Source organism: Pristis pectinata, chromosome 10 (genome assembly GCF_009764475.1).
Source record: "Pristis pectinata isolate sPriPec2 chromosome 10, sPriPec2.1.pri, whole genome shotgun sequence".
NCBI classification, from domain to species: Eukaryota; Metazoa; Chordata; class Chondrichthyes; order Rhinopristiformes; family Pristidae; genus Pristis; species Pristis pectinata.
Window position 1 is genome coordinate 44,926,969 of NC_067414.1, and position 27,213 is coordinate 44,954,181.

At 40.2% G+C, this 27,213-nt stretch overlaps 1 protein-coding gene and 1 non-coding gene across 3 annotated transcripts in view; both read right to left on the reverse strand.

Moving 5' to 3' along the window:
* gopc (golgi-associated PDZ and coiled-coil motif containing) overlaps positions 1-19,494 on the reverse strand; it is a 40,841-nt gene extending 21,347 nt beyond the window's left edge. The window contains exon 1 of one of the 2 annotated variants that reach the window (XM_052025178.1): positions 19,081-19,494. In XM_052025178.1, the coding sequence (XP_051881138.1) occupies positions 19,081-19,350 (270 nt within the window). In that variant the 5' untranslated portion in view covers positions 19,351-19,494. The remainder of the gene's footprint in view (positions 1-19,080) is intronic. The other variant, XM_052025177.1, reaches the window with a different exon arrangement.
* Positions 19,495-22,382: 2,888 nt separating this feature from the next.
* trnac-gca (transfer RNA cysteine (anticodon GCA)) lies at positions 22,383-22,454 on the reverse strand. Its single transcript has one exon. It is a non-coding gene; the product is annotated as a tRNA-Cys (tRNA).
* Positions 22,455-27,213: the final 4,759 nt, after the last annotated feature.

Consider the following 27,213-nt stretch of genomic DNA (forward strand, 5'->3'; position numbering starts at 1 on the left):
GCAAAGGTAAAAGGAGTCTCTATTTTTTATACACTCCTCAATTTCATTTGTTCATCATGAAACAATTTCAGACCCAAATGGTAGATTTCTATTAATTACTGGCTTACTTCATAATAAAACAGTGGTTATGACTAATGTTTATGCACCTAATGTTGAACATCCAGAGTTTTTTAAACATTTATTTGCATCTTTTCCTAATTTAAACTAATATACGTTGATTATGGGTGGGGATTTCAACTGCTGTTTAAACCCTTTGATGGATAGATCTGTTTCGAATCACATACTTCCAAACAAATCTGCTGTCTTTATTAATTCCTTCTTAGTTGATTCTGGAATTTTAGAAGTTTGGAGATTTTTACACTCATATGATAAAGAGTTTTCATTCTTTTCTCATGTTTATCACAACTACTCTAGGATTGGTTACTTTTTTATTGACTCGCGATTAGCTCCATCTGTTATTGACTGTAAGTATGATGCAATTGCCATTTCGGATCATGCGCCATTGAAACTAACAACTAAATTAGCGATTGTACCCTCTGGTGTCAGACAATGGCGACTCAATTCTTCTCTATTGCAGGATTTAGACTTAGTTCATTTTATTAAAGAACAGATTTCCTTTTTCTTTTCAACTAACCTTACGGAAGAAATTTCCAGTGGGATATTATGGGATACCTTTAAAGCTTATATCCGGGGTCAAATTGTTTCATACTCTGCCAGATTGAAAAAAAACGAACTAATAATGCACTACGTATATTGGCTGATAAGATCAAAGAAATCTGTAAAAAATACTCTGATGCTCCTAATTTGGAGCTTTATAAAAAGAGAGCTGAACTTCAATTTCAACACAGTTTATTATTAACATCTCCAATTGAAAATCAATTACTCAAAACCAGGAGTCAGTTTTATATACACGGTGATAAGTCTGGTAAATTGTTGGCCAACCAACTGAAACCATCTTCAACTAAAAGTCAGATTATTAAAGTTTGTAAACGAGATGGTAATTACATGGTGGACCATGATCAAATTAATAAATCTTTTCAAGAATTTTATACTTCTTTATATCAATCAGAATTCCCTGAGGATCTTACATTAATGCATGAATTTTTAAGGAATTTGAAGACTCCGAAATTATCACTTAATGAACGTTCGATATTAGATGCACCCATTTCGGAGGAAGAAATAAAGAAAGCAATTTCTTCAATGAATTCGGGTAAAACACCTGGTTCCGAAGGGTAGACAGTTGAATTTTTTAAATCCTTTTCTGATCTTCTCTCTCCCTGGTTAGGTAAAATTTTTAAAGATGCCCTATCAGTAGGTAAATTACCACAATCCTTTTATGAAGCAACTATCTCTTTAATTCTGAAAAAGGATAAAGATCCTACTGAATGTGCACCTTACAGACCTATTTCTTTATTGAATGTGGATTCCAAAATTTTTTCCAAAATATTGGCTTCTAGACTGGAAAAGGTACTTCCATAAATTACTTCTGATCATCAGACAGGATTTATTAAGAATCATTATTTGCATTTTAATATTAGGAGGTTAATGAATATTGTATATACCCCTTCATCTATAATCCCAGAATGTGTTATCTCGCTAGATGCTGAGAAGGCGTTTGATAGAGTTGAATGGGAATATTTATTTAACACGCTTGAGAAATTTAATTTTAGTCCAAATTTTATATCTGCGATTAAATAGATTTATCATACACCTATGGCTTCAATATTTACTAATAATCAGAGATCCCCCTTTTTCAGACTTTTTCAAGGCACTAGGTAGGGTTGCCCTTTGAGTCCTTTATTATTTGACATTGCCTTGGAACTCTTGGCAATTGCCCTTCGGGACTCTTTTAACATATTTGGTATTACTAGTGGAAAGGGGATCCATAAGATGTCACTATATGCAGATGACCTGTTACTCTATATCTCTAACCCGGAGAAATCTATCCCTGCAGCATTATCATTGCTTGCTCAGTTTAGTGTTTTCTCTGGTTATAGATTAAATCTTAATAAGAGTGAACTTTTTCCATTAAATATGCAAGTCCCAATTCATAGGCAATTACCAGTTAGATTAGTGACTGATTATTTTCCGTATCTGGGTGTTAAAATTACCAGGAAGCATAAGGACTTATTCAAAGTTAACTTTTTACTTTTAATTGATCATGTTAGACAATTGTTTACTAAATGGTCCCCATTATTTCTATCATTGATTGGCCGAATTAACGCTGTTAAGATGAATACTTTACCAAAATTTTTGTATTTATTTCAGGCAGTTCCAACTTTCATTTCGAAGTCCTTTTTTGACACTATTGATTCTAAAATTCTTTCATATATATAGAGCAGAATAAAAATCCAAGGTTAAGTAAGAAATATTTACAAAAATTAAAAAAGGGTGGTGGTATGGCTTTGCCTAACTTTAGATTTTACTATTGGGCAATTAATATTAGATACTTAATTTTCTGGGCACAAGATTTAGATGTAATTCAATGTTCTCGATGGGTGTATCTTGAGTATGAATCAGTGCAAGGATTCTCATTAGCTTCTATTTTAGGAGCCTCACTCCCTTTCGCACTTACTAAATTGAGTAAACAAATGATTAACCCAATAGTTAAACAAACAATACGAATATGGTTTCAATTTCGTAAATTTTTTGGATTGAATAAATTCATTTTATCAAGTCCTATCCAATCTAATTTTTTCTTCCAACCATCTAGAATTGACTTAGCTTTTTCTTTATGGAAAATGAAGGGAATAACATGCTTTCATGATTTATTCATTGATAACTGTTTTATGTCTTTTGAACAGTTGCCTAATAAATACAATTTGCCTAGATCACATTTTTTTCGATATTTACAGATTAGAAACTTTTTTAAAGTTACTTTACCTTCTTTTCCGATACTATATAAAACCTTATGGGAAAAATTTTAGGTTTTAATCCTTATCAGAAGAGCTTGATAGTAATAATCTATGATCTGATTATGAAAATACATCTAGAGACACTTGATAAAATTAAGAATGAATGGGAAGGAGAACTCCAGATACTCTTACCCACAGAGACATGGAAGAAAATTCTCCAATTAGTTAATACATCTTCAATGTGTGCTAGACACTCTTTGATACAGTTTAAGGAGGTTCATAGGACCCATATGTCAAACGACAAGTTAGCTTGTTTTTAATCACCATATAAATCCTATATGCGACAGATGTAATTTGGAGGTGGCTTCCCTAATACATATGTTTTGATCCTGTCCGCTTCTGGAAAAATATTGGAAAGACATTTTTAAATATTATTTCAACTGTACTGAATATTGATCTACAACCCCATCCTATTACAGCAATTTTTGGGTTACCAATGATGGATTCTGGCCATTTATCTGCTTCTGCTTGTCGTATGATTGCTTTTGTTACATTAATGACCAAGAGATCCATTCTATTCAAATGGAAGGACCCTATACCCCCTACTACATTTCAAAAGTTTTCTCAAACTATAACATGTTTAAATTTAGAAAAAATTAGGAGTGGTACTGTTGATCCTTCGCTTACATTTGAGGAAGTTTGGAGTCCATTTATTCAATATTTCCATATGATATGAGCAGACCTTTTTTGAATCTCCTTCAATAACCTTTGAATATAGAGGAGCGGAGCTGACGACATAATAATGTGTTTTTTTTTTAAATAGAAGAAATATCAGTCCAGTTTTTTTTCTTTGAATTTTTTGGTTTGCTTTTGTTTATTATTATACTTTTTTTTGATTTGGGGGTTTTCTCTTCATATAATTAAATCTGTTTTCAATTTTTTTCCATCATGTACACTTAGCAAGAGAGCGGGAGGTCTAGATTACATATTTTACTCCTTGTGAGTATAAATATTAACTGTTATTATTGTTATCCCGATCTCTTTGTATCATATGTATAATTATTAATGTTAAGTATATCAATTCGAATTAATTTGAAATTCAATAAAAAGACTGGAAAAGAGAAGAACCTAGAACAGTAAAGCACAGTACAGGCCCTTTGGCCCATAATGTTGTGTCGACCTATATAAACACCTACTCCCTGATTAATCTAACCCTTTCCTCCTACACAGCCCATGACCCTCAATTTTACTGCATCCAATGTGCCTATCTAAGAGTCTTTTAAATGTCCCTACTGTATCAGCCTTACCACCACCTCCGGAAGTGCATTCCAGGCACCCACCACTCTCTCTGCAAAAAAACTACCTCTGACATCGACCCTAAACTTTCCTCCTCGAACCTTAAACTGATGTTCTCTGGTATTGGCCATTGCCACTCTGGGGAAAAGGTGCTGGCTGTGCACTCTATCTATTCCCCTCATAATCTTATACACCTCTATCTTGTCACCTCTAGTTTGCTCAACCTTTCCTCATAAAACATCTTCTCTAATCCAGGTAGGATCCTGGTAAATATCCTCTGTACCCTCTCTAAAGCTTCCATATCCTTCCTATAATGAAGTGACCAGAACTGAACGCAATACTCTAAGTGTGGTCTAACTAGAGTTTTATAGAGCTGCAACATTACCTTGCAGCTCTTGAACTCAATTCACTTCCCCACCCCCCCCCCCCCCAACTAATGAAGGCCAGCACACCATATGCCTTCTTAACCACCCTATCAACTTGCATGGCAACTTTGAGGGATCTATAGACTTGGACCTCATCCCACTGTTCCTCCACGCTGCTAAGAATCCTGACATTAACCTTGTACTCCACCTTTAAGTTCGTTCTTCCAAAGCGTATCACTTCACACTTTCCCGGATTGAACATCATCTGCCACGCCTCCTCCCAACTCTGCATCCTGTCTATATCCTGTTGTAACCTACACTTCCTCATCCAAATGATTTATAAAAATCACAAAGAGCAGGGGTCCCAAAACAGATTCCTGTGGAACACCACCCGTCACCGACCTCCAGGCAGAATACTCTCTATCCACTACCACCTTCTGCCTTCTCTGGGCAAGCCAATTCAGAATCCACACAGCCAAGTTTCCATGGATCCCTTGCCTCATGACTTTCTGGATGAGCCTACCATGGGGAGCCTTGTCAAACGCCTTACTGAAGTCCATATACACCACATCCACCCCTCTACCTTCAACAATTTGTTTTGTCACCTCCTCGAAAAACAACTCCTTTTATCACTGACAATACTCTACCCCCAGATTTAGGCTCATGATGCACGACCTGCGCCTCACAAATCCATGCTGACTATCCCTAGTAAGACTATGCTTCTCCAAATGTATGTAAATCTTATCCCTAAGAATCCTTTCCAATAGTTTGCTCACCACTGATGTAAGACTCACTGGTCTATAATTCCCAGGATTATCCCTATTACTTTTCTTGAACAAGGGAACAACATTTGCCATCCTCCAATCCTCTGGTACTACTCCTGTGGCCAGAGAGGAATCAAATATCATCATTAACGCCCCAGCAATCTCTTCCCTTGCTTCCCGTAGTAACCTAGGGTATATCCCGTCCAGCCCATGGATTTATCTGTCCTAATGTTTTTCAGAAGCTCTATCTCTTTCTTAACCTCAACATGCTCCAGCACATTAGCTTGTTCTATGCTGACCTCATATTCGTCAAAGTCCCTCTCCCTAGTGAATACTGAAGAAAAGTATTCATTAAGGATCTCCCCTACCTCCTCCGCCTCCAGGCACATTTCCCCCTTTACCCCGAGTGGATCTACCCTCACTCTAGTCATCCTCCCCTCCTGTTCTTTACATGTGTGGAATGCCTTGGGGCTTTCCTTAATTCTACTCACCAAGGCCTTCTCATGTCCCCTTCTAGCTCTCCTAAGTCCCTTCCCGGCTACCTTATAATTTTCAAGAGTCCTGCCTGATTTTTGGTTCCTAAACCTTAAGTATGCTTCCTTCTTCCTCAACTAAATGTTTCACCTCTCTAGTCAACCATGGTTCCTTTAACCTACCATCCTTTCCCTGTCTCAGTGGGACAAACATCCAGAACCCCATGCAAATGTTCCCTAAACAGCCTCCACATTTCTTCTGTGCATTTCCATGAGAACATCTGTTCCCAATTTACACTGCCAAGTTCCTGCCTAATGCCAGCGTAATTAGCCTTCCCCCAATTAAAAACTTTCCCATATCGTCTGCTCCTATCCTTATCCATGACTATGCTAAAGGTCAGGAAGTTGTGGTCACTGCCTCATGCTAACTCTGAGTTGATGAGAATGTGAGGAGAATAAATAAATGGGGTGAGTGTAGGATTAGTCTATATGGGTGGTTGATAGTTAACGTGGACCCACTGGATATTTCTACCCTGGGAAAAAGACTTTATCAACCTTATGTATTCCTCTCATGATTTTATATATTTCTATCAAGTTGGCCATCAGTGTCTGACACTCCAGAGAAAACAGTTCAAGTTTTGTTGAGGACAGGCTCAAGGCTCAGAAAAGTGTCCATTTCTGTGCTGTATATCTCTATGATTCTAACAAGTGGAATTAATTGTCTGAGATATAAGTGAAAGAGAGTTATGAAATCTAAATTCACCAGATGAGACAAAAAAAATTGTACAAACTGGAAATATGACATTCAAGCCTGCAATCTGCACAATAAATTCAATGTTGAATACAGAGGGCTAAAATAAGCCCAACATGTATAACTCCTTCTTTTATCACTGACAATATTCTACCCCCAGATTTAGAAAAGATTCTTCTTCTTCTTCTCCTTCATCAAGAAGTAAAACACTATAGTCTTGAGTGGGATTAACATAAAGGATCAGAACTTTTTTCTTAAGCATTCTATTGTTTGCAGAGGTACATTCTTTCTAACCCTTTTGGTATAACAGAGTGACTCAAAGCAAAATCACAAAGATTAACTAGTCCACAAAATCACAAGGTATTAGAAAATGCAACTCCAAACTGCTAAGCTGTTACACCTCCTTAAAAATTATCTACACTGCATTTCACTTCCTCAAACACCATAAGGGCTGGGCCCTTTGCCTGCCCTCTACAAAACATGAATTGCTTTCTCAGAGGCCAAGGGGAGACCTGATGGAAGTATACAAAGTTATGAGAGGCATGAATAGGGTAGATAGAGTCTTTTCCCCAGGATGGACATGTCAAATACTAGAGTGCATAGGTTTAAGGTGAGAGGGGGTAAGTTTAAAGGAGATTTGCGAGGCAAGATTTTTTTACACACACACACACACACACACACACACACACACACACACACACACACACACACACACACACACACACACAGAGTGGTAGGTACCTGGAACTCACTGCCAGGGAAGATGGTGGAAGCAGATACGATAGCAACATTTAAGAGACATTTGGACAAACACATGAACAGGCAGGGAACAGAGGGATATGGACCACGTGCAGGCAGATGGAATTAGTTTAGATTAGCATCATGGTCAAAGCAGACACAATGGGCCAAAGGGCCTGTTGCTACCTTATTCTGTTCTGTTCTATGTGGGTACAAGGAACAATCAAAAGAAGAACATCCTCTTGACAAGCTTACTAATAATTATCGCATGTAAACTGAACAGGTTAAAAAGTATAAAGAATAACATTTAATTGAAAGCAAAAAACTACAGATATTAGAAATCTGAAATAAAAACAGAAAAAGTTAGGTGCACTCAGTGGGTCAGGCAGTATCTGTAGAGAGTTAACAAAAATTTACCACCCTCTTTCAGTTAGCACCACTATCACTTATGTCATTCAGTCTCTCTTCCATTTCCACCTTATCCTGTTTTTTCTCTCTACCCCTCCCTCTGCTGTTCCAAACAATTTTGGTTTCTAACTTCCTCATTCTCATGAAGGGCACCAGTCTGTAACACTAACTATGTTTCTCTTTGCACAGATGCTACCTGACCTGCTGTTTCCAGCATTGCAAAAGTTAAACGTCTCTTTTAAGTGTGTACATTGTCCAGTGACCACTAGAAACCTGTTAATGTCACAGCATTAAAATACCTGAAATACAGTCACAATAAAATGGGTCTTTAAAACATTGACTGGATGAACTTGTGCTGCATTGAAATGGATAAACTTGTGCAATCTGGTTCATGAAAGAATATACCAAGCTGCTGAACTGAAAACATTGACAATCAACACAAATACCCTTTGCAATAGTTGCATCTATGTAATGAAAGGAAACAGCATGTCAATGTGCATATTCTAAATTTGTAGAAAAACGGTATAATGCTACAGTAATGACCTTTTTTTGGAAATAACTTGGCCAGAAATAACTTCAATTAATCAAATATCCAGATACTGCTGAATACCATTATGTGAATTTTAAACTTTTGGTGAGAACTGATAAAATGAAAAGTAGAGCATATAACTATTTTTGATCATTTTAAGTTGCTGGTCCTTATTGAGTTAACATTTATGAAGTCATGACCAATCCATACAAGGCATTTCCCACTAAAACTATTGCATGGGCTAAAACAGCTTCACTGGAGCAACATCTGTCACTGGTCAGTGATTTGTATTAGACAATGTTAAAATAATCTAATCCATTTTGCTGCAGCTTTATTTAAAAGTAAACCCACATTGACAATAGAGACCATCCCTAACAAGTTTTTCTTGGTTGCACTAACCTTTCAAAGAGAGTTGCAACACGCCTTGATGGCTGCATTGTAACCATATCCAAAAACATACCTGTACAAATTCAGAAGTCCAATGTATGTACATAGGTTCGTTCCTGAGAATGGCAGAACTAATTTACTCCCTCTGTCTACTTTTAGTCATTGTTCTTTCTCATCTGTCTTATGTGCTTTCAGTGCTATTCATTACAATACTGTGGAGGTATGGTTATACCATATTGAGTGATTTTGTGTATTTTCTGACTTATGGACAAAATCAACCGATTGACATCTGTAAAAACAGAACCCATTCATAACCCCCCAGAGATGGCCTATAGAAAAAAATGTCTAGTTCAACTTCACTTTGTGTTTTTTCTTGTTTTTACACACCATCTCTAACATAACAAAGCACCCCAAGACGTTCATAAAAGCAATCACTCAAACTTTTACTTTTTGCCATGCTAAAAGATGTTATGCCAAAACTAAAAGTTAGCAGGTAACTATTTTAAATTTTACAAATCCAAACAATACTGTGGCACTGTCAAAAAAATATTCAAGTAAATACTATTCATATCTGGTGAAAGGGGAACATGGTTGTTTTGAATCAAAGAATAAAGTTGTGCTATGGATTTCAATTACATTTTAATATAATGTCAAAAAATAAAGTTTGACTATTACCCTTAAAAATGTTACATTCAATCACATAATTATGCAAGTCTGGTTCAAATCATTATATACTGAATAACTCCACTCTTTGCTTGCAGGATTCAAGTTCACAAAATGGAGTCTGAATTTTTTCAGCTAGATCTTTCTCCTATTAAGTGTTGCCTGTCGCAGCCACTGACACATCATTCTTCTGATCAATCATTTCAGTCCACCTACAGTAAAAATCACTGTGGCAACGACAAGAACACAAAATATTTGTTCTTAAATTTGTTTTGGTATCCAAACCAATCAAGCAATAATCATGTGAGTTATTCAAGTGATAGTTCGGCCTGATCTACAGGTTCTACTGGTACTTATCAGATTTCTATCCTCTTAGACAATCCCTCAGAGTCAAGGATAATTCACTTCTATTCCAGTCCTGAGGTGGCTGAAGGTTTCTGTGTGGGATCATTCGTGCTTGATGAGGCAGATGGGTGGTTAGTCTGGAATGTTGTGCAGCCCTTCTGCTATCTGCACAAGGCCTCTATGAGCTCCTATCATAATCCTTGAAGAACATGGGACCTTCCCACATGCTGTCCTCCACCTTGAATGGTTGTGGGCAAGAAGATTCAAATGAGTTGGTTTGGATGAGGATGTTACATTTCTCGGGAAGACTTTGGGAAGGCCCTTGAAGTACTCTCTCTGTCTTGAAAATCTCTTCTCAAGACAGAGATTGGAGAAGTGTGTAGGTTTCAAGAACCTGGGGTCATGTGTGACCAAAGCCTCAATGCTAAATGTGTTGGCCTGAGAAAGGATACTGAAATTGGTTTGTCAATCTATTTGTAGGATGTTGCAGAGACAGTGTTGGTGTTATTTCTCCAGCTGTTTTGTGTGTCTACCATAGGTTGGCCATGATCCCAAAGTATTGAATACTCTTTTTCTCATTCGAGGCCAAACTAGTGCACGAGAGCCTTAAGCAAGTTTCATCAAAGTCTGATTTCATTGAGGGGAGGCTCCCGAGATATGGAAATTATCTCCTTTTCCAGGGTTTCACTGTGGATTTGGACTTCCTAGAGTGCGAGCAAGAGACAAATTAGTAGACTACCTTAACTTTCCAGGTGTTTAGTGTGAGCTTTATCCTTTTGTACAATTGAATGAAGTTAACACCACCTTGGAGATTAGTGTCTGGGCATGCACATGTGCAGATCATCAGCATACAGCAATTCAGTGACTGGTTGGTCAATCTGCGTTCTGGATTGGAGATGAAGATTGAACAGTTTCCACGTCCTGCAGACTAACTCCATAATAGCTAGAAGCTCATTGGAGGCGAGTTGCAGTATTGCACCAAGGAAGACCGAAGAGTATTGGAGCAATGACACAGTCTTGTTTACATAGAACAGTACAGCACAATACAGGCTCTTCAGCCTACCATGTTGTACTGACCTTGAAGCCTCGCCTAAGACTATCTAACCCCTTCCTCCCACATATCCCTCTATTTTAAATTCCCCCACATGCTTTTCTAGCAATCTCTTGAATTTGACCAATGTACCTGCCTCCACCACCGCCCCAGGCAGCGCATTCCATGCCCCAACCACTCTCTGGGTAAAAAACCTCCCTCTGATATCTCCCTTGAACTTCCCACCCATTACTTTAAAGCCATGCCCTCTTGTATTGAGCAATGGTGCCCTGGGAAAGAGGCACTGGCTGTCTACTCTTATCTATTCCTCTGAATATTTTGTATACCTCTATCATGTCTCCTCTCATCCTCCTTCTCTCCAAAGAGTAAAGCCCTAGCTCCCTTAGTCTCTCCTCATAATGCATACTCTCTAAACCAGGCAGCACCCTGGTAAATCTCCTCTGCACCTTTTCCAACGCTTCCACATCCTTCCTATAATGAGGCGACCAGAACTGGACACAGTACTCCAAGTGTGGTCTAACCAGAGTTTTATAGAGCTACGTCATTACCTCGCGGCTCTTAAACTCGATCCCTTGACTTATGAATGCTAACATCCCATAAGCTTTCTTAACTACCCTATCCACCTGTGAGGCAACTTTCAGGGATCTGTGGATATGAACCCCCAGATCCCTCTGCTCCTCCACACTACCCAGAATCCTGCCATTAACTTTGTACTCTGCCTTGGAGTTTGTCCTTCCAAAGTGTATCACCTCACACTTCTCCGGATTGAACTCCATCTGCCACTTCTCAGCCCAGCTCTGCATCCTATCAATGTCCCTCTGCAATCTTCGACAGTCCTCTGCACTATCCACAACACCACCAACCTTTGTGTCGTCTGCAAACTTGCCAACCCACCCTTCTACCCCCTCATCCTAGTCATTAATAAAAATCACGAAAAGTAGAGGTCCTAGAACCAATCCTTGTGGGACACCGCTAGTCACAGCCCTCCAATCTGAATGCACTCCCTCCACCACAACCCTCTGCTTTCTACAGGCAAGCCAATTCTGAATCTACACGGCCAAGCCTCCCTGGATCCCATGCCCTCTGACCTTCTGAAGAAGCCTACCATGTGGAACCTTGTCAAATGCCTTACTAAAATCCATGTAGACCACATCCACTGCACTACCCTCATCAATCTTCCTGGTCCTTGGTGAATAACCCATCTTCTCCGTGATTCGGTCTGTGATGAACCCACAGGTAAGCATCACAGCTTGCATGTCATCAAGTAAAAGACATAGAATGATATTCTACTTCTGAGGACACCCTTTTGAGAAAGATCCCCTTTAGCTGATATAGTCAAAGATTTATGAAGTTGAAAGCAGACATGCACAGAAGTTGATGCAGTTCTCTAAATCTCTAATGAATTTACTGTATGGTGAAGATTGTACCTGTAGTACTTCTGACAAGCAGAATGCACATTGCAACTCCTGTCAGGGATGCTTCAGTCACTGGAAAACCATTGAGAAAATCGTTGCAATGGCAGATAACAGGGAAACCCTCTGTGGGTTACTGCAATTGGCCTTGTCTCTATTCCTGAAGATTACCTCTAAAGTCCCTTGAGAAGACCTCCTCTTCCCAAATGATGAACAGCATGAATTTATGCCACAAGTACCTCTCCACCATGGACTTTGGCAGAGATTCTGCCTACTTCAGAGATCTTGCTGTTTTTCAACTGTTGGGTGATATATTCAATCTCTTGTTGTTTGGAGCAGCACTGAAATTGTGGTTGATAGTATGCTGTGGGATGGACTAAAGGATATTTGCATCAAAGATAGAATCTCAATTGAAGAGATCTTCAAAGAGCTCCTTCTGGTTGGCACTGGCTGCTACTCTGTCCTTGGGTTTGGACTATAGATGGTTTTGGTGGTGTCGAAGAATTCAAGCGTATCGTGCTCATCACCCAGTGGGTTCTTTCTACCCACAGCCTGTTCTTTGGATCTCAGATTTTTTTTTTGTTGTTGGACCTTGGTTCAGATAGCTGAAAATCTCTTCTTTTGCCGATGAAACACAATTATGTTTCCAGTCCAAGAACACCTTGCATTTACATTTAATTAGCTCCAGGATCTCCTGGTCATTTTCATTAAACAGCTTGGTGTTTTCTAGCCAAGAGATTGGTACACAAATATTGCTTGACATTTCACTGCAGTACTGAGGATATGCTGTTCAAAGTATGTCTTCGGAAAACCGTCATACTGATACTGTTTTGATGTTGAAAACTGACTAATATCAGATCAGTATTAGTATAGTGGCATTCAGAAGGCATACTTTGAGCACCTTCTCATATTGGTATTAACAACAAAGCCCAGAGATCATCTTTGTTTTAAATGCTGAGAAGGTGAGGGCCTATTATAAAGACTGGGATAAAGTCTCTTTAAGTTCCCAAATTGGAGGTGGCCGTAACAGTGCATATCATAGATGCACAGCACAATGCACAAACAGTGTAGGTAGGTGTGATCCGATCCAATCATACATACTGTTTTGTCCTGGATGGTGTCCAAGATTCTTGAGTATCACTGGAACTGCAACCAGCGAGGTAAGTGGAGAGATTCCATCGCATCCCTGATCTTTCCTTGAAGAAGATGTAAAGGATTTGGGGCTCTGCAATGGTAAATGTTGTTGACCCTGAAAGCTGGAGATGGTTAGAGTCCAGCACTTGCATGGTGTAAGGTTACTTGCTGACTAAGACATGCCTGAAAGCTGAATGACGGCAAAGATTAATTTATCACCTGTGGAAATACTAATGGAATTGAAAATAGTGTGATTGGCAAATATCTCCACTTCTAATGTTATGAAGAAAGAAAGGTCATTGATGAGGCAGCTGAAAATAGCTGGACCAAGTCCCTCCAATGAAGTGATATCTTTCAGCTGAGATGGTTCACTTAAGAACATAAGAAATAGGAGCAGGAGTTGGCCACCTGGCCCATTGAGCCTGCTCCGCCATTCAGTAAGATCATGGCTGATCTGGTCATGGACTCAGATCCACTTACCTGCCTTTTCCTCATAACCCTTAATTCCCCTACTGTGCAAAAATCTATCTGTGTCTTAAATATATTTAATGAGGTAGCCTCCACTGCTTCCCTGGGCAGAGAATTCTACAGATTTACTACTCTCTGGGAAAAACAGTTTCTCCTCATCTCCATCCTAAATCTATTCCCCCAAATCTTGAGGCTATGCCCCCTGGTTCTAGTCTTACCTACCAGTGGAAACAACCTTCCTGCCTCCATCTTATCTATCCCTTTCATCATTTTATATGTTTCTATAAGATCCCCTCTCATTTTTCTGAATTCCAGTGAGTATAGTGCCAGGCTACTCAATCTCTCCTCATAGACTAACCCCCTCATCTCCAGAATCAACTTGGTGAACCTCCTCTGCACCTCCTCCAAAGCCAGTATATCATTCCTCAAGTAAGGTGACCAGAATTGCATGCAGTACTCCAGATGCAGCCTCACCAGTATCCTGTACAGTTGCAACATAACCTCCCTGCTCTTAAATTCAATCCCTCTAGCAATGAAGGCCAACATTCCATTTGCCTTCTTGATAACCTGTTGCACCTGCAAACCAACCTTTTGCAATTCATGCACAAGCACTCCCAAGTCCCTCTGCACAACAGCATGCTGCAATCTTTCACCATTTAAATAATAATCTGATCTTCTATTTTTCCTTCCAAAGTGGATGACCTCACATTTACCAACATTGTACTCCATCTGCCAGACCCTTGCCCTCTCACTTAACCTATCTATATCTCTCTGCATCCTCTGCAAAATTTGCTTTTCTTCTCAATTTAGAGTCGTCAGCAAACTTAGATACATAACACTCGGTCCCCTCTTCCAAATTGTTAATGTATATCGTGAACAGTTGCGGACCCAACACCAACCCCTGCGGCACCCTGCTCACTACTGATTACCGACCAGAGAAGTACCCATTTATCCCAACTCTTTGCCTTCCATTGGGTAACCAATCCTCTATCCATGCTAATACCTTACTCCCAACTCCATACACCTATCTGATGGATGTCTTTTATGTGGCATCTTATCGAATGCCTTCTGAAAATCAAAGTACGCAACATCCACCTGTTCCCCTCTATCCACTGCACTCATTATATCCTCAAAGAACTCCAATAAGTTTGTCAAACAGGACCTGCCCTTCCTGAATCCATGCTGTGTCTGTCTGATGGAACCACTTCTATCCAGATGTCTTGCTATTTCTTCCTTAATGATAGCTTCAAGTACTTTCCTGACTACAGATGTTAAGCTAACTGGCCTATAGTTACCTGCCTTTCGTCTACATCCTTTTTTAAACAGTGGTGGGATATTTGCTGTCTTCCAATCTGCCGAGACCTGCCCAGAGTCCAGAGAATTCTGGTAAATTATCACAAATGCCTCTACTATAACTTCCGCCATTTCTTTCAGTACCCTGGGATGCATCCCATCAGGACCAGGGGTCTTGTCTACCTTTAGGTCCACTCGTTTGCTCATCACTACCTCTTTAGTGACAGCAATTGTATCGAGTACCTCATCACCCATCGCATTCATAAATCTCTCTTTGGCATGTTAGATGTGTCCTCCACCATAAAGACCGATACAAAATAGTCATTCATCGCCTTGGCCATTTCCACATTACCCAATATTAATTCCCCCTTCTCATCTTCCAAGGGACTTGCGTTCACTTTAGCCACCCTTTTCTGCTTCATATAATTTTAAAAACTTTTACTATCCCTTTTCATATTTAGTGCTAGTTTACTTTCAAAATCTATCTTCCCTTTCCTTATTGCTTGCTTAGTGGTTCTTTGTTGCATTTTAAAATTTTCCCAATCTTCCAGTTTCCCACTACTCTCAGCGACTTTGTATGCATGAGCTTTTTGCTTGATGCCTTCTTTTATTTCCTTAGTTATCTGAGGCTGGCTCTCCCCACCCTTACTGCCCTTGCTTTTAACTGGAATATACGGTTGTTGAGCACCGTGAAAAATCCCTTTGAAAGTCTTCCTCTGTTCCTCAACTGTCCCACCATATAGCCTATGGTTCCAGTCTACGCAAGCCAACTCCTCCCTCATCCTATTGTAGTCTCTCTTGTTTAGGCATAATACACTGGTTTTAGATCAAACTGCTGCACCCTCCATTTGTATGAGAAATTCAATCATATTATGATCACTCTCTCCAAAAGGATCCCTAACTACAAGATTGTTAATTTTACCTGTCTCATTGCACAGGACCAGATCTAAGATAGCATTTTCCCCTGTAGGTTCACTAACACGCTGTTCAAGAAAGCTATTACGGACGCATTCTGTGAAGTCCTCCTCAAGACTGCCTCGACCAACTTGATTCGCCCAATCGATGTGGTAGTTTAAGTCCCCCATGACAACTGGCATTCCATTCTTACATACATCAAATATTTCTTGGTTTATTGCCCGTGCCACTGTAGTGTTATTATTCAGTGGCCTACAGACAACTCCCACCAGTGATTTTTTTTTCCTTTACTGTTCCTAATCTCTACCCAGATGGACTCATCACTCTGCTCCTTAGATCTTATATTGTCTCTCACTATTGCCCTGATGTCATTCTTAATTAAGATCGCTACCCCACCTCCCTTACCTTCCTGGCTATCCTTCCGTATTACCTGATACCCTTAGATATTTAATTCCCACTCATCTCCACCCTGCAACCATGTTTCTGTAATATACTCATTTTTTCATTTCTCAGGATGCAGGCATGATTGTCAATGCCAGCACTTTTGCCCATCCCAACCAACCTTTCTTCTTGAGGCAATCCACCGAAATTGAGGATGACCCGTTTCCATTCCATTTCTGTGTGTTTAGAGATGACCGATGAGAATGAGTGGTGTCGTACAGTGAGGGCAAGCCAAAAGAAGATCTTCGTCTTGCAGATGTTGAGAGTATCCCCCATCCTCCCATATGCATCAGTGAACAAGTTTATAATGGCTTGGAACGACCTGCGTAAATGCTTGCGTAGTCTGTATACTGCAGCTTGACTACTGAAGCTGGGATGACATTGGTTTTGGAAAGTAGCCCTGTTGATTAAATAGTTTCTCATGAGTTTTGAAGATTAACCCCAATTCTGCAGGAAGTTTGCTGGAAGTGAGATGCAGCAATTCAACAAGGTTCTGAAGCCATTGGCAAGCCACCTTCTTGAACCACTGCTGTCCTTCTGGTGAAGTACTCACACAATTCCATTGGTAGAGAGTCCCAGGATTTAGACCCAGCAGCAATGAAGGAACAACAACACATTTCCAAGATGGGATGGTGTGCATCTTGGAGAGAAACTTGCAAGTGGCGGTGTTCCTATTTGCCTGCTGCTCCCTTATCCTTGGTGACGTCAGGGTAACCTGGCCAAGCAGCTGCGAAGTATTTTGCAGACATCACACAGTCAAGCCATGGTGCAATGGTTAAAGGATTGAATGCTAAGGATGCTAAGTAGGTTGCATTGTTCTAGATAGAGCAGGACTGATTAAAGTTGCAATCACCCAGGCAAATGAAGGGTATTCTATCACATTCCCATCTTGTGCCTTGTTGATGGTGGAAAGGCTTTTGGGTGTTAGCGGGTGAATTACTCGCCACAGGATATCCAATCCCTTACCTGATTTTGCACATATTGCAGCTATGGTTTGACAGTGATGGAGGGAATGGATTATTTAGAGTGATGGATGGAGTGACATCAAACAGACTGTTTTGCTCCACGTGGTGTCAGGCGGGTACACACAACAACCATTAACTATATTTTTTGTGTTAGGTTCAACCCCTGCCAGTGAAGAGTTCACCCCTTCATTCCCAGTGATCTCAATTTTATTTAATCTGCATATAAAGGGGTAAAAATAAATTTGCTTACGAATATGGTACCAATTTGTGCATGTGCTGTTGGAGAAAGACTTTCAATGGCACACACTGCAAAATTTCGAGCTTTTCTGAAGCAACACACATAAACCACCAATAATTTCAGGAATCATACTCACTACAATAAGTGAAGTAGCACTGATTGACATCAAAGCTAAAGGATGGTGCTTAATTATAATGTTTGGAAAAGTGGCTAGACAAATGTGGGTGTGGACACATCACTTCTCCAATACTGACATCCAGATTGTGGTGAAAGTGGTGAACTCCTGAAAAACTAGAGAATCCTTCACCTGAATAGTTAACAGAAATGTGCTCCATTGATGCAGATCATCTTTCCTCATTAACTTCTGCTCTAACAGCCACACCAACAATTTTTACATAGCACAGGAATGTGACTAAATTTCTCCAGTGCATCGCCTACAAAGTCAAACAGTGCAAACTGATGTTTCATTATATACAAGGAATACTGTCACACAACACAACAACAGACCCTTTGACCCAAAACGTCCATGCCTGTAATCAAGTACCGATCTTTTCCAATCTCAATTTCCAGCAGTAGGCCTACAGCCTTCTAAACCATGGAGTTTAATGCACAACTTCTTAAATGTTGAAAGAGCACCTGCCTCCACCACTCAGGCAGTGCGTTCCAGATTTCAACCACTTTCTTCCTCGAATCCCCTGCCCTTAAACTTCTGCATTCCTCTTGTGGACATTATTGCTAAGGGGAAAAGTTCCTTATTAGCTAACTTGCCTTTGTCCCTCATAATTTTGTATACCCCTATCAAGTGTCCTCTCAGCCTTCTCCCCTCCAAGGAAAACAAACCCAGCCCATCCAATTCCTCCTTATAGTGAGATGCTCCATCTCAAGATACATTCTGATGAATTGCCTCTGCATTCTCTCCAGTTACCCTCTTATCTTTAGTGCATTCATAGAATGTTTTGATTTTTCCAAAGTGTTGATCTTGAATCATGCTTGTTTCGTGCACTAAAGGAGATCTTTAGGTGCTCAAATAACTTGAGTTAGGCACTATATTTCTAGACAATGGTATCTATTTACATGTTAGTAGCCTATCTGACTTCAGAGCAGAAATTCACCTAATATATAGGCTCTATGTTTGGACATGACACAATGGCACATCCTTCGTTAAGTTTTGAATTTACAGTCTCTCCTTATAATAATACTTCTTTTTATCTGCCCTCACTTGCATATAAACAGCAGCATTAAAACTCCATCCTACTCCAGTCAACAATGAGATGTTGATAATATCAGCTTTCACCCTCAGTCAAGATGCTGTAGTGCCCAGTGTCTATTGAGATATTAATGCACTGGCAATCAACTGCAGTCAGGGATGTATGAGTGCATAATCACCATTCAGACGATAATACATTGGCCTTCCCTTAGTCGGGGATGTACTGTACTACCTTCATTTACATATTGTCGCTCGCCCCCCAGTCAGGGATGGTGTGGGTACACTGTCTCCATTCAGACATAAATATAACGTCCCTCGCCCCCAGTCAGGGATGGTGTGGTGCAGTCTCCGTTGACACAGAGCATTAAAACATCACCCTCACCTCCAGCTTGTGATTGATCTGGAAGACGGTCTGAGCCTTGTGGCACAGCTGTGCGAAGCAGGAGCTGAGCGCCGTCATCTTCTGGCGGCCCTCATACGTGATCTCGGACTGATCGGGGTCGATCTCACCCAGCAGCAGGTCCACGTCCACGAAGGCCTTATCGAACTCCTTCTCCAATACTTCCAGCCAGCGGAACATGGAGGGGCCGGGGCCCGAGCCAGTGCCCGCCCCGGGACCTGCCGGAGCCGTGCCCCCTGCCGAAGAGGCCATGTCTGCCGCTGCGATGGAAAGAGAGCACAGGCGGCGGTTAAAGGAAACCCCGATGTCTGTCCGCCTCCCTCTCTTCCTCTCACCGGCACCACCTCCAGTTCCGGTTGTCAAGGGCCGACACTCGATTACTCCCTCCTGCCACCTCGCAGCTAGTGGCCAACCGAGCGATCGAGTGGTTGCCATGGAGATAGAGGCGTGTCTGTATTGCGTCATCAATTCCGCCTTCCTTCCGTGCTGTCGCTCACGCCGGCCTGTGCACCGAAAGTTTTCTGCAGAGTTCGCAGCTTCAGTTTCTGGTTTAACAATTATTTCGCAAAGCATAAATATGTATGCATACAAATATGCTAATAACTAATTTTCTTGAAGTATTTTCTTGAACTGGACATTGAGCAATGGGAGACTTCAACATGTAGCTATCAAGGTGGGCAGGACATTATTTATTGAGGGGATATAGGGAAGAAGTAGTAGAAAAGGGTGGGATGTGGGGGAGATGGTTGGTGGCGCAGGGTTATAAGAGAGAGTGTCGAACTGGCACACGCACTAAGACTGAACAGTTTCATTTTGTATCACTGTGAAAACTGCATTATGCAGTCCCGGAGTGTCTTCGGCGTATTGGTGTGAACTCAATGTAGGTTAATATGCCTTCTGAGAATAGCTGCGCACAGCCTGCAGGTTGTCTTGGTCTGATACAGTTGCTCCGTGCTGTACAATATTGTAAACGTATTCCAACCGCAGATTAGAAACGATTAAGACTCCCAGTTCAGGTTTGTCATCTTCACACACAACTCCAGTCTAAAAACATAGTGGGAGTAATCGATATTTATATAGGTTAACATAATTAATTTCAAAATATGATACGTGTATGTAATGGTAGGGCATTACATTGAGGCACATATAATAGAACTGTGAATGATTGTATCGCACTATTTCAGTAGCCAACATCAATGGGTACTCCTACCTGGAAATACTTCTTACAATAATCTTACCTTGCTAAGGATGAGTGATCCAGTGATAAACAATTATCCTACTTAACTACTGATTGGAGTAAATATTGTACAAAATTACAAGGTACCTGCTTTGGAATAAACGATCTTAATATCAAAAGTTTACAATAATTAATAGACTCATTTACCTATAAAATTGAGACATGAGGCAGAACAATGCACCAACTCATTCACCTTTGAAGATAATCACTGAATCACTTGATCATTGGGATCAATGTTCATTTATATGAAGCCACAGGAAGAACTAGTTTGATTTTAAAAAATCACAATTCTGTCAAGAAAACATAAAAAATACATCCAAAAAAAACCAATTGGGTATGAATTTCATAAAATGTTAGTCCATTAGAGGAGGACACTGGGAATCAATAATGACAAGCAGAGAAATGGCAGAGATTCTAAATAATTATTTTGGATTTGTCTTTGTGGATGAAGACAGTAAAACATCCCAAAGTAATCAATGAACTAATCAATCAATATAAGGAGGGAAGAATTTAATACAATTTCTATCATTAGAGAAAAAGAATGAGGCAAACAAATAGGACTAAAGGCCAGAAAGCTTCCCGGACCCACTAGCCTGCATCCTAGGATCTTAAAAGAAGTGACTGCAGAGAGTGAATGCATTAGTTGTAATCTACCAAAATTCCCTTGGTTCTAGAAAAGTCCCAGAAGACTGGAAAACTGCAAATTCAACTGCACTATTCAAGAAGGTAGGGAGACAGAAAGCAGGAAAGTCAAAGGGAAAATGATGAAATCTATTATTGAGGTAAGAGGAGGTCATTTTGAAAATCATAATCAAAAGTAGAGTCAACATGGTTTATATGAAAGGGAAACCATGTGTGACAAATTTGCTGGTGCTATTTGAGGACTAAGAAACAGGGTAAATCAAGGAAAACCAGTAGATGCAGCACATTTGGATTTCCAGAAGGCATTGATGAGACTGCCCCTGTGTACGGATTTTGTCTCCATATTTAAGGAAGGATATACTTGCATCGGAGGCAGTGCAGAGAAGATTCACAAAATTTATTCCTAGGATGATGGGAATGACATATGAAAAGAGTTTGAGCAGGTTGGATCTTTATCATTGGAGTACTGAAGAATGAGAGGTGATTGCATTGAATCGTACAAGATTCTGAAGGGAATTGATAAGGCAGATGATGAGATGGCTTCCCTTCGTGAGGGTATCTTGAACTAGGGGGCACGGTTTCTGAATAAAGGGCCATCCTTTTAAGAAGACAAGAAGCAATGTTATTCCACAGAGAATCGTGATTCTTTGCAATTCTCTAATCCAGAGAGGTGTGGAGGCGGAGTCTTTGAATATTTTTCAGCCAGTGATCGACGGACATTTGAACAATAAAGGGGAATGAGGAAAAGGCGAGAAAGTGGTTCTAATGCCAAAAATAGTGATGTTGTTTTGCTGAATGAATTGACCGTGCTCTCCGAGTTTAGACTTACCGCTATTCTAGACTGCATTTTTGCGACCTTAAAACCATCATATTTATGCATTATTTAGCAGAGGGAGTTGATTATTACACAAGCATTTTTTTATTTTAAATCATAATAATATTCCTACGTAAACATACACTTCGAATAAGAAAACAGCCAACTCTAAGCCTCTTTAAGTTTTTGTTTTTACCAGCTCTCTCTCCACTCCCCGCCCCCCAACCCCCGGCCTTTCCCAACAATTCTCTTCAGTAACACAAAGTCAATATCTAGACACAAAAAATACAGTGCTGGGCTGAGTTAAATTAACAAGAGCTTCGCTGCCTTCAAAAATCCAGTGCTTCCATCTTATTTCTCTGCTATAACGCGCGCAAAACCCGGTCTAATCTCTTTTTGACTTTCAGGCCTGTGTGTATTGAGAGTCTTCCGTTATAAAAGCAAGGTCAAAATGTAGCTTGAAATTAGATGATAATAAATACAGCATGTGCTTTTGAGCTTCATTCAAGTTCATATGATGGACTGTGATTTAAACGAGGTTCTACACAAAATTGAAATGCATCCTAATCTCTGTTGAGAAAATACTAATAAAGGGGGCACCCGGATTTGAACCGGGGACCTCTTGATCTGCAGTCAAATGCTCTGCCACTGAGCTATACCCCCGGCCGCTAATCGTTGCTCCAAAGTCTTCCTCTATCCCTTACAACAAGTGATGGCTGTTTCTGACGTTAGGATGTGTTCAGCTCTTGAAATCGATCGTCTTCGACGGAGTCACCGGCGAAACGACGGCGGCGGGACCAGCAGACTTACTGGAAATTCAGCCAGATTGCTGCTGTTGTGCAACAGTTTTGCGCGCCGGTCAACGGTGTCCACTTCCTGAAACTTTTCCAGAATTGAATCTTTTTTTAAATCTTAGCTTTATCATTTGACAGTTATTTTTAAGGCATAATTGCTGTTGGGATTATGTTTTCAATTGTCAATGAAAGGCTGGATTAAAAAGAATACCCTTTGGCTGTGTCATTGGTTATATGGCTCGCCTGTTCCTTGCCTGAATTAGACACAGTCGTTTCAAAGCTGGACTGCAGTGAGAACTAAGCCACAGCGGTGCGGACCTCACATTTCTTGGGTACCACACTTTGGCTCTCTCTGGCCCTCTACATTTCTTAGTATCCTACAATTAATTGTGTATCTCCTTGTCTTGCTTTCGCTTTATTATCTCACACTTCTCCAGATTAAATTCCGTTTGACGCTTTTCACTTGACCGGTCCACTGACATCTGACCACTTTCTGCAGCTTTCTTCCTCACATCCAACAATAAGTTGTATTTCCGCGAATTTAATCGTAGTTCCTATGTTGTCTAAGTCATTGATGTTTGTCACATAAAATAAAGCAAACAGCACCGAGGAACACCACTGTAAGTACAATTATCAGCACAATACTGAAAGGCATGCACTTTTCACGTCTCTTTCAGTATGTACCAAAGCACTTCACAATGAAGTACTTTAATGAAGTATCATTACTGTTGTAATGCAAGATATGTGGCAGGTAATTTGGCCAAAGCAATTTCCCACAAACAGCACTGCAATAATTACCTTTCTTTAAAAAAAAGAGAAGAATGTTGATTCATGGATAAATATTACCCAGCAGATCAAGATAAACCCAATGCCCTTCTTCAATAAAGGACCACGTGATCTCTTACATCCACATGAAAGTCGAAATTCGAGTTTATTTGTCACATCGACAGAGTCTCAGCTTAACGGTTACAGCATTTTGACAATAATCCTTAAATATTGCACTGGAGCATCAACCTTGATTATTGTGCTCATGACATTGAAGTGGAATTTGAACCTACAACTTTCTGATTTAAAGGCAAATTCTCCCAGTTAAGCCACAACTGACACTGTAGTCAAAATTAATCTAGCCAAAGGCTTGCACTGTTTTATTATTGTACATAGTTTGTCTTTTATTATGAATAAAGTTTATTTTGGAATTTAAAAAATCTAGCCAAAGAGGCTCGTTTTTAAAGGAGCAGGATAATCAACTTAAAATCATTATAAACTAATGTTACAAAACAAAGCAACAAATAAAACGTGCTATTGTTCCCACAACGCATTGCATTCCCACTGGTATGCACCGGCCAAGAACCCTTTAAAGTGCAGCAACAAAATCTGCTGCTCCATCTCCAGGGCCACCAGGTCATGCACATAGTTGTGGCAGGCATTATTTGAGCTGGAAGTCCTAACCTGTTCTTGTGCCCTCATAGCTGATTTTCCTCACATTGGCTGTAACAACCCCAATTAATATTAGTACTCCCTTCACCTAAAGAATCTATTGCTACTTGCAACTAGAACTCTCTTCTTATTCCTTCTCTCACTTTCAAACTATCATTTTTACATGTTTTCCAACAGGGACTTTTTTTGTTGTTTAAAGTCATTTTCACCTTCCAACAGGGTCTAGGTCCCAGCTCAGTTCAAAATTTTCCCATCCCATAAATATAGCTTGCTATTGTCTCAGGACGAGTGCCAATGTCCTATTGTGGAACCCCTCTTTCTCAAAGTATTTACCTTGGTCCCTGTGACAATTAGCTTGTGGCTCAGGTCCTGCTATTTAATTTAACTGTGCATATTACAGCCCAACAGTGCCTACACTACTATTTGTTTAGGTCAAATTTTGATTAGCTGCAATTCATCTTGGGGGCAAGAAAAGTGTACAAACTCTTGTCCTAGTTGGCTGGTAGATCAGATTGAAAGCTAATTGATTTGTATGCTCCCTGACTTTTTTGTGTGGACCATATCCATTTGGGATCCCTTTAATGCCAGTAGCATCAGTTTAGTATCTTTTTCCTTTAAATGTATTTATTTTTTCTAATTTTCTCTTTATATATTTGCATTCAGCTTTTTAATTTGTTTTACAATTTCAAATAAGAATGCAAAACATATTAAACAGTTGGCTTTATCTTATGAAAATCTGACATTCCTCTGCTTTAACTGTGGCATTGCAAGAACAGTTCCCCCCCCCCCCCCATGCTGTGCTCCCAAATGTATAATTCTTCCTTTTCTTCTTCCTTCAGGATCTAATGTAACTTGCTTCCACTCCAGTTTTGAGGAATGGAATTCCGTGCATGAAATCTTATGACGCAGAGTGACCAATTCTCATCAGCTATGATATGGTCTTGGCAGAGTGGGATCTTAGTCCAGTGGCAAGCAAGTCCAAGATAACTAGAAATCAGGATCTGCTATTCAGACTAAGCACAGACAGTATGTGGACACACACACACACACACACACACACACACACACACACACACACACACTTTAAGCATACACAGACACACTTTAACCCTACACACATCGACAGAGAGACACAATCTTGCAGACTCTTCCTTAGCTCCCCCTCACAGTTCCACACCATGATCCCTTCCTCCTTCAGTCCTCCCTGTCATTTTCCCTTTCCCTTGTCTCCCTCCATCTCACCTGTCTTCCCTTTCACTCACCTCTGAGTCCCTTCCCTTTTCCTTTCTCCCCAACTCTCCCGCTGTTCCTCACCCACTCGCTACCTGCCAGACCCCTCCCAACTCTACAGCTATCAGCTGCCTGTTCTCCTCAAGGTTGAAGCCACCCACTGACTGTTGCTAGTTACCCTTTCAGGGCCTCACCCTAAATGCCAATCCTCCAACTCCTGGGCATCACCCAGAAACCTGAGGAGAGTCTTTAGCTGCCTACCTGCACTGCCTGATGTCAGCAGATTGCCATCTCCCCTTGCACTACATGCAGGTTAGTGGGCCCAATGTGCAATTTCCCAGCAGAAGGAAGAGGGTACATTCTGGGGGAGCAGAAGCATCTTATACAATGACCCTAAAGTCAGGAGGCCTCTGTCTCCCATGTTCCTCTTCAACTTATATGCCCTTGGTCTCTTGTACTCCTCCTAAACTCAAGGGTCTTGAGCACTTGTCTCTTGAGTTGTTTCGCCAGCTGTCTCCCCAAAGGCTCTGCTTCTGACACTTGAATTACCTGCTCTCTCTTATAGGCTGAAATCTCAGGTGTTTCAGAATTGCAACAAGAATGAACACTAAAATTATCTTGAATCTGCTCGAGTGTGCTGCAAGGTCAAAGTTAATGTTAACCAGATCCATAACATTGGTACAAGATAAAAGTTTAGTGCTATAAAGTTGATTGAACAGGAGATGGTTCTGCAACGTGTTTATTATCTGTCCCCCAGCAATTGCCTCCCCCTCCTTCCCTCCACCAATCTTATGCTTTCATCTAGGGTGAGTATTGGCCTATTTCCCATTGAAAAAATTCCCTTGGCCTAACAATCCTTGGCCTCCTTCATCTGTATAAGAGTCTACATTTCCCACACTGGTCTCAATAGCCATCCCAGAATGCACAAACTGTAGGAAAAGTATGACATCATCAATCCCAAGGGATTGCCTAAAAGAAGAGGGAAAATATCATTCCATGATACATGATTAATTTATCTTAAATGAATTGCAATGAACAGTCAGTGTACATCCACAGCCTGTTAGGTTGGCCAATATGCATCCAGTTTTAGCCAGTATTAAATTGGATGAGTTATAGTTAAGAATACTTAAAAATACTTCAGAAGTTCTATAACTCTTTTTCCTAACCCAGCCATGCAGATAGCAACAACTAAAGCACCAAAGGACAGTTATGAAACAATTACAAGGGGGTTAGTATATTTAAAGTGTGGTATATTTTATGTGCTGCACATAAATTTCAATAAGACTTTTTTATTTTCCATTTGGTAAACTCCTCACTGTAGTAAAAGCATTTGGAACCCAAAGGAAAGTGGCAAATTGAATCCAAGATCGGCTGTGTGGCAGCAAAGAAAGGGGGTGGTTCAAGAACAAAGTACTGGGAAGGATCTGTTCACAGACAATGGGCCAAATGACCTCTACTCATTGCCTTAGATTTCTAATATTTTGCGATTACACATAAAGCAGAAGTGCCATCATTGGCACTCTTTAATATGATCACCTGTTTCCACCAGCTCAGCTGGCTACATGTTAATATATAAAAATATAGTAACAACACCTGAAAAGAGGTTATAGAACAATATATCCTGACTTTTTCAGCAACAGTACTGCTTTAAACTGCTAAGTTCATGATTTAGTGATTGTTTAGTCACTACCCCACCACCCATAGATTAGTGTTTGTTTCAATAAGTATCTTCAATAAACTATGTCCATGAGTATAAACGTAACTCATTCATAACAGAAAAAAATAATTGGACAAAAGGTAACTGTGAGGAGACAGAGATAATTGAAAAGATGATTGAAAGCTTGGTCAAAAGGGCATGCTTCAAGGAAAGTCTTAAAGGGAGAAAGATGAAGAGGCAAAGAGGATTAGAGAATTCCAGACCTCAGAGCCTCAATGGCTGATGCATACTCACCAAAGGGACT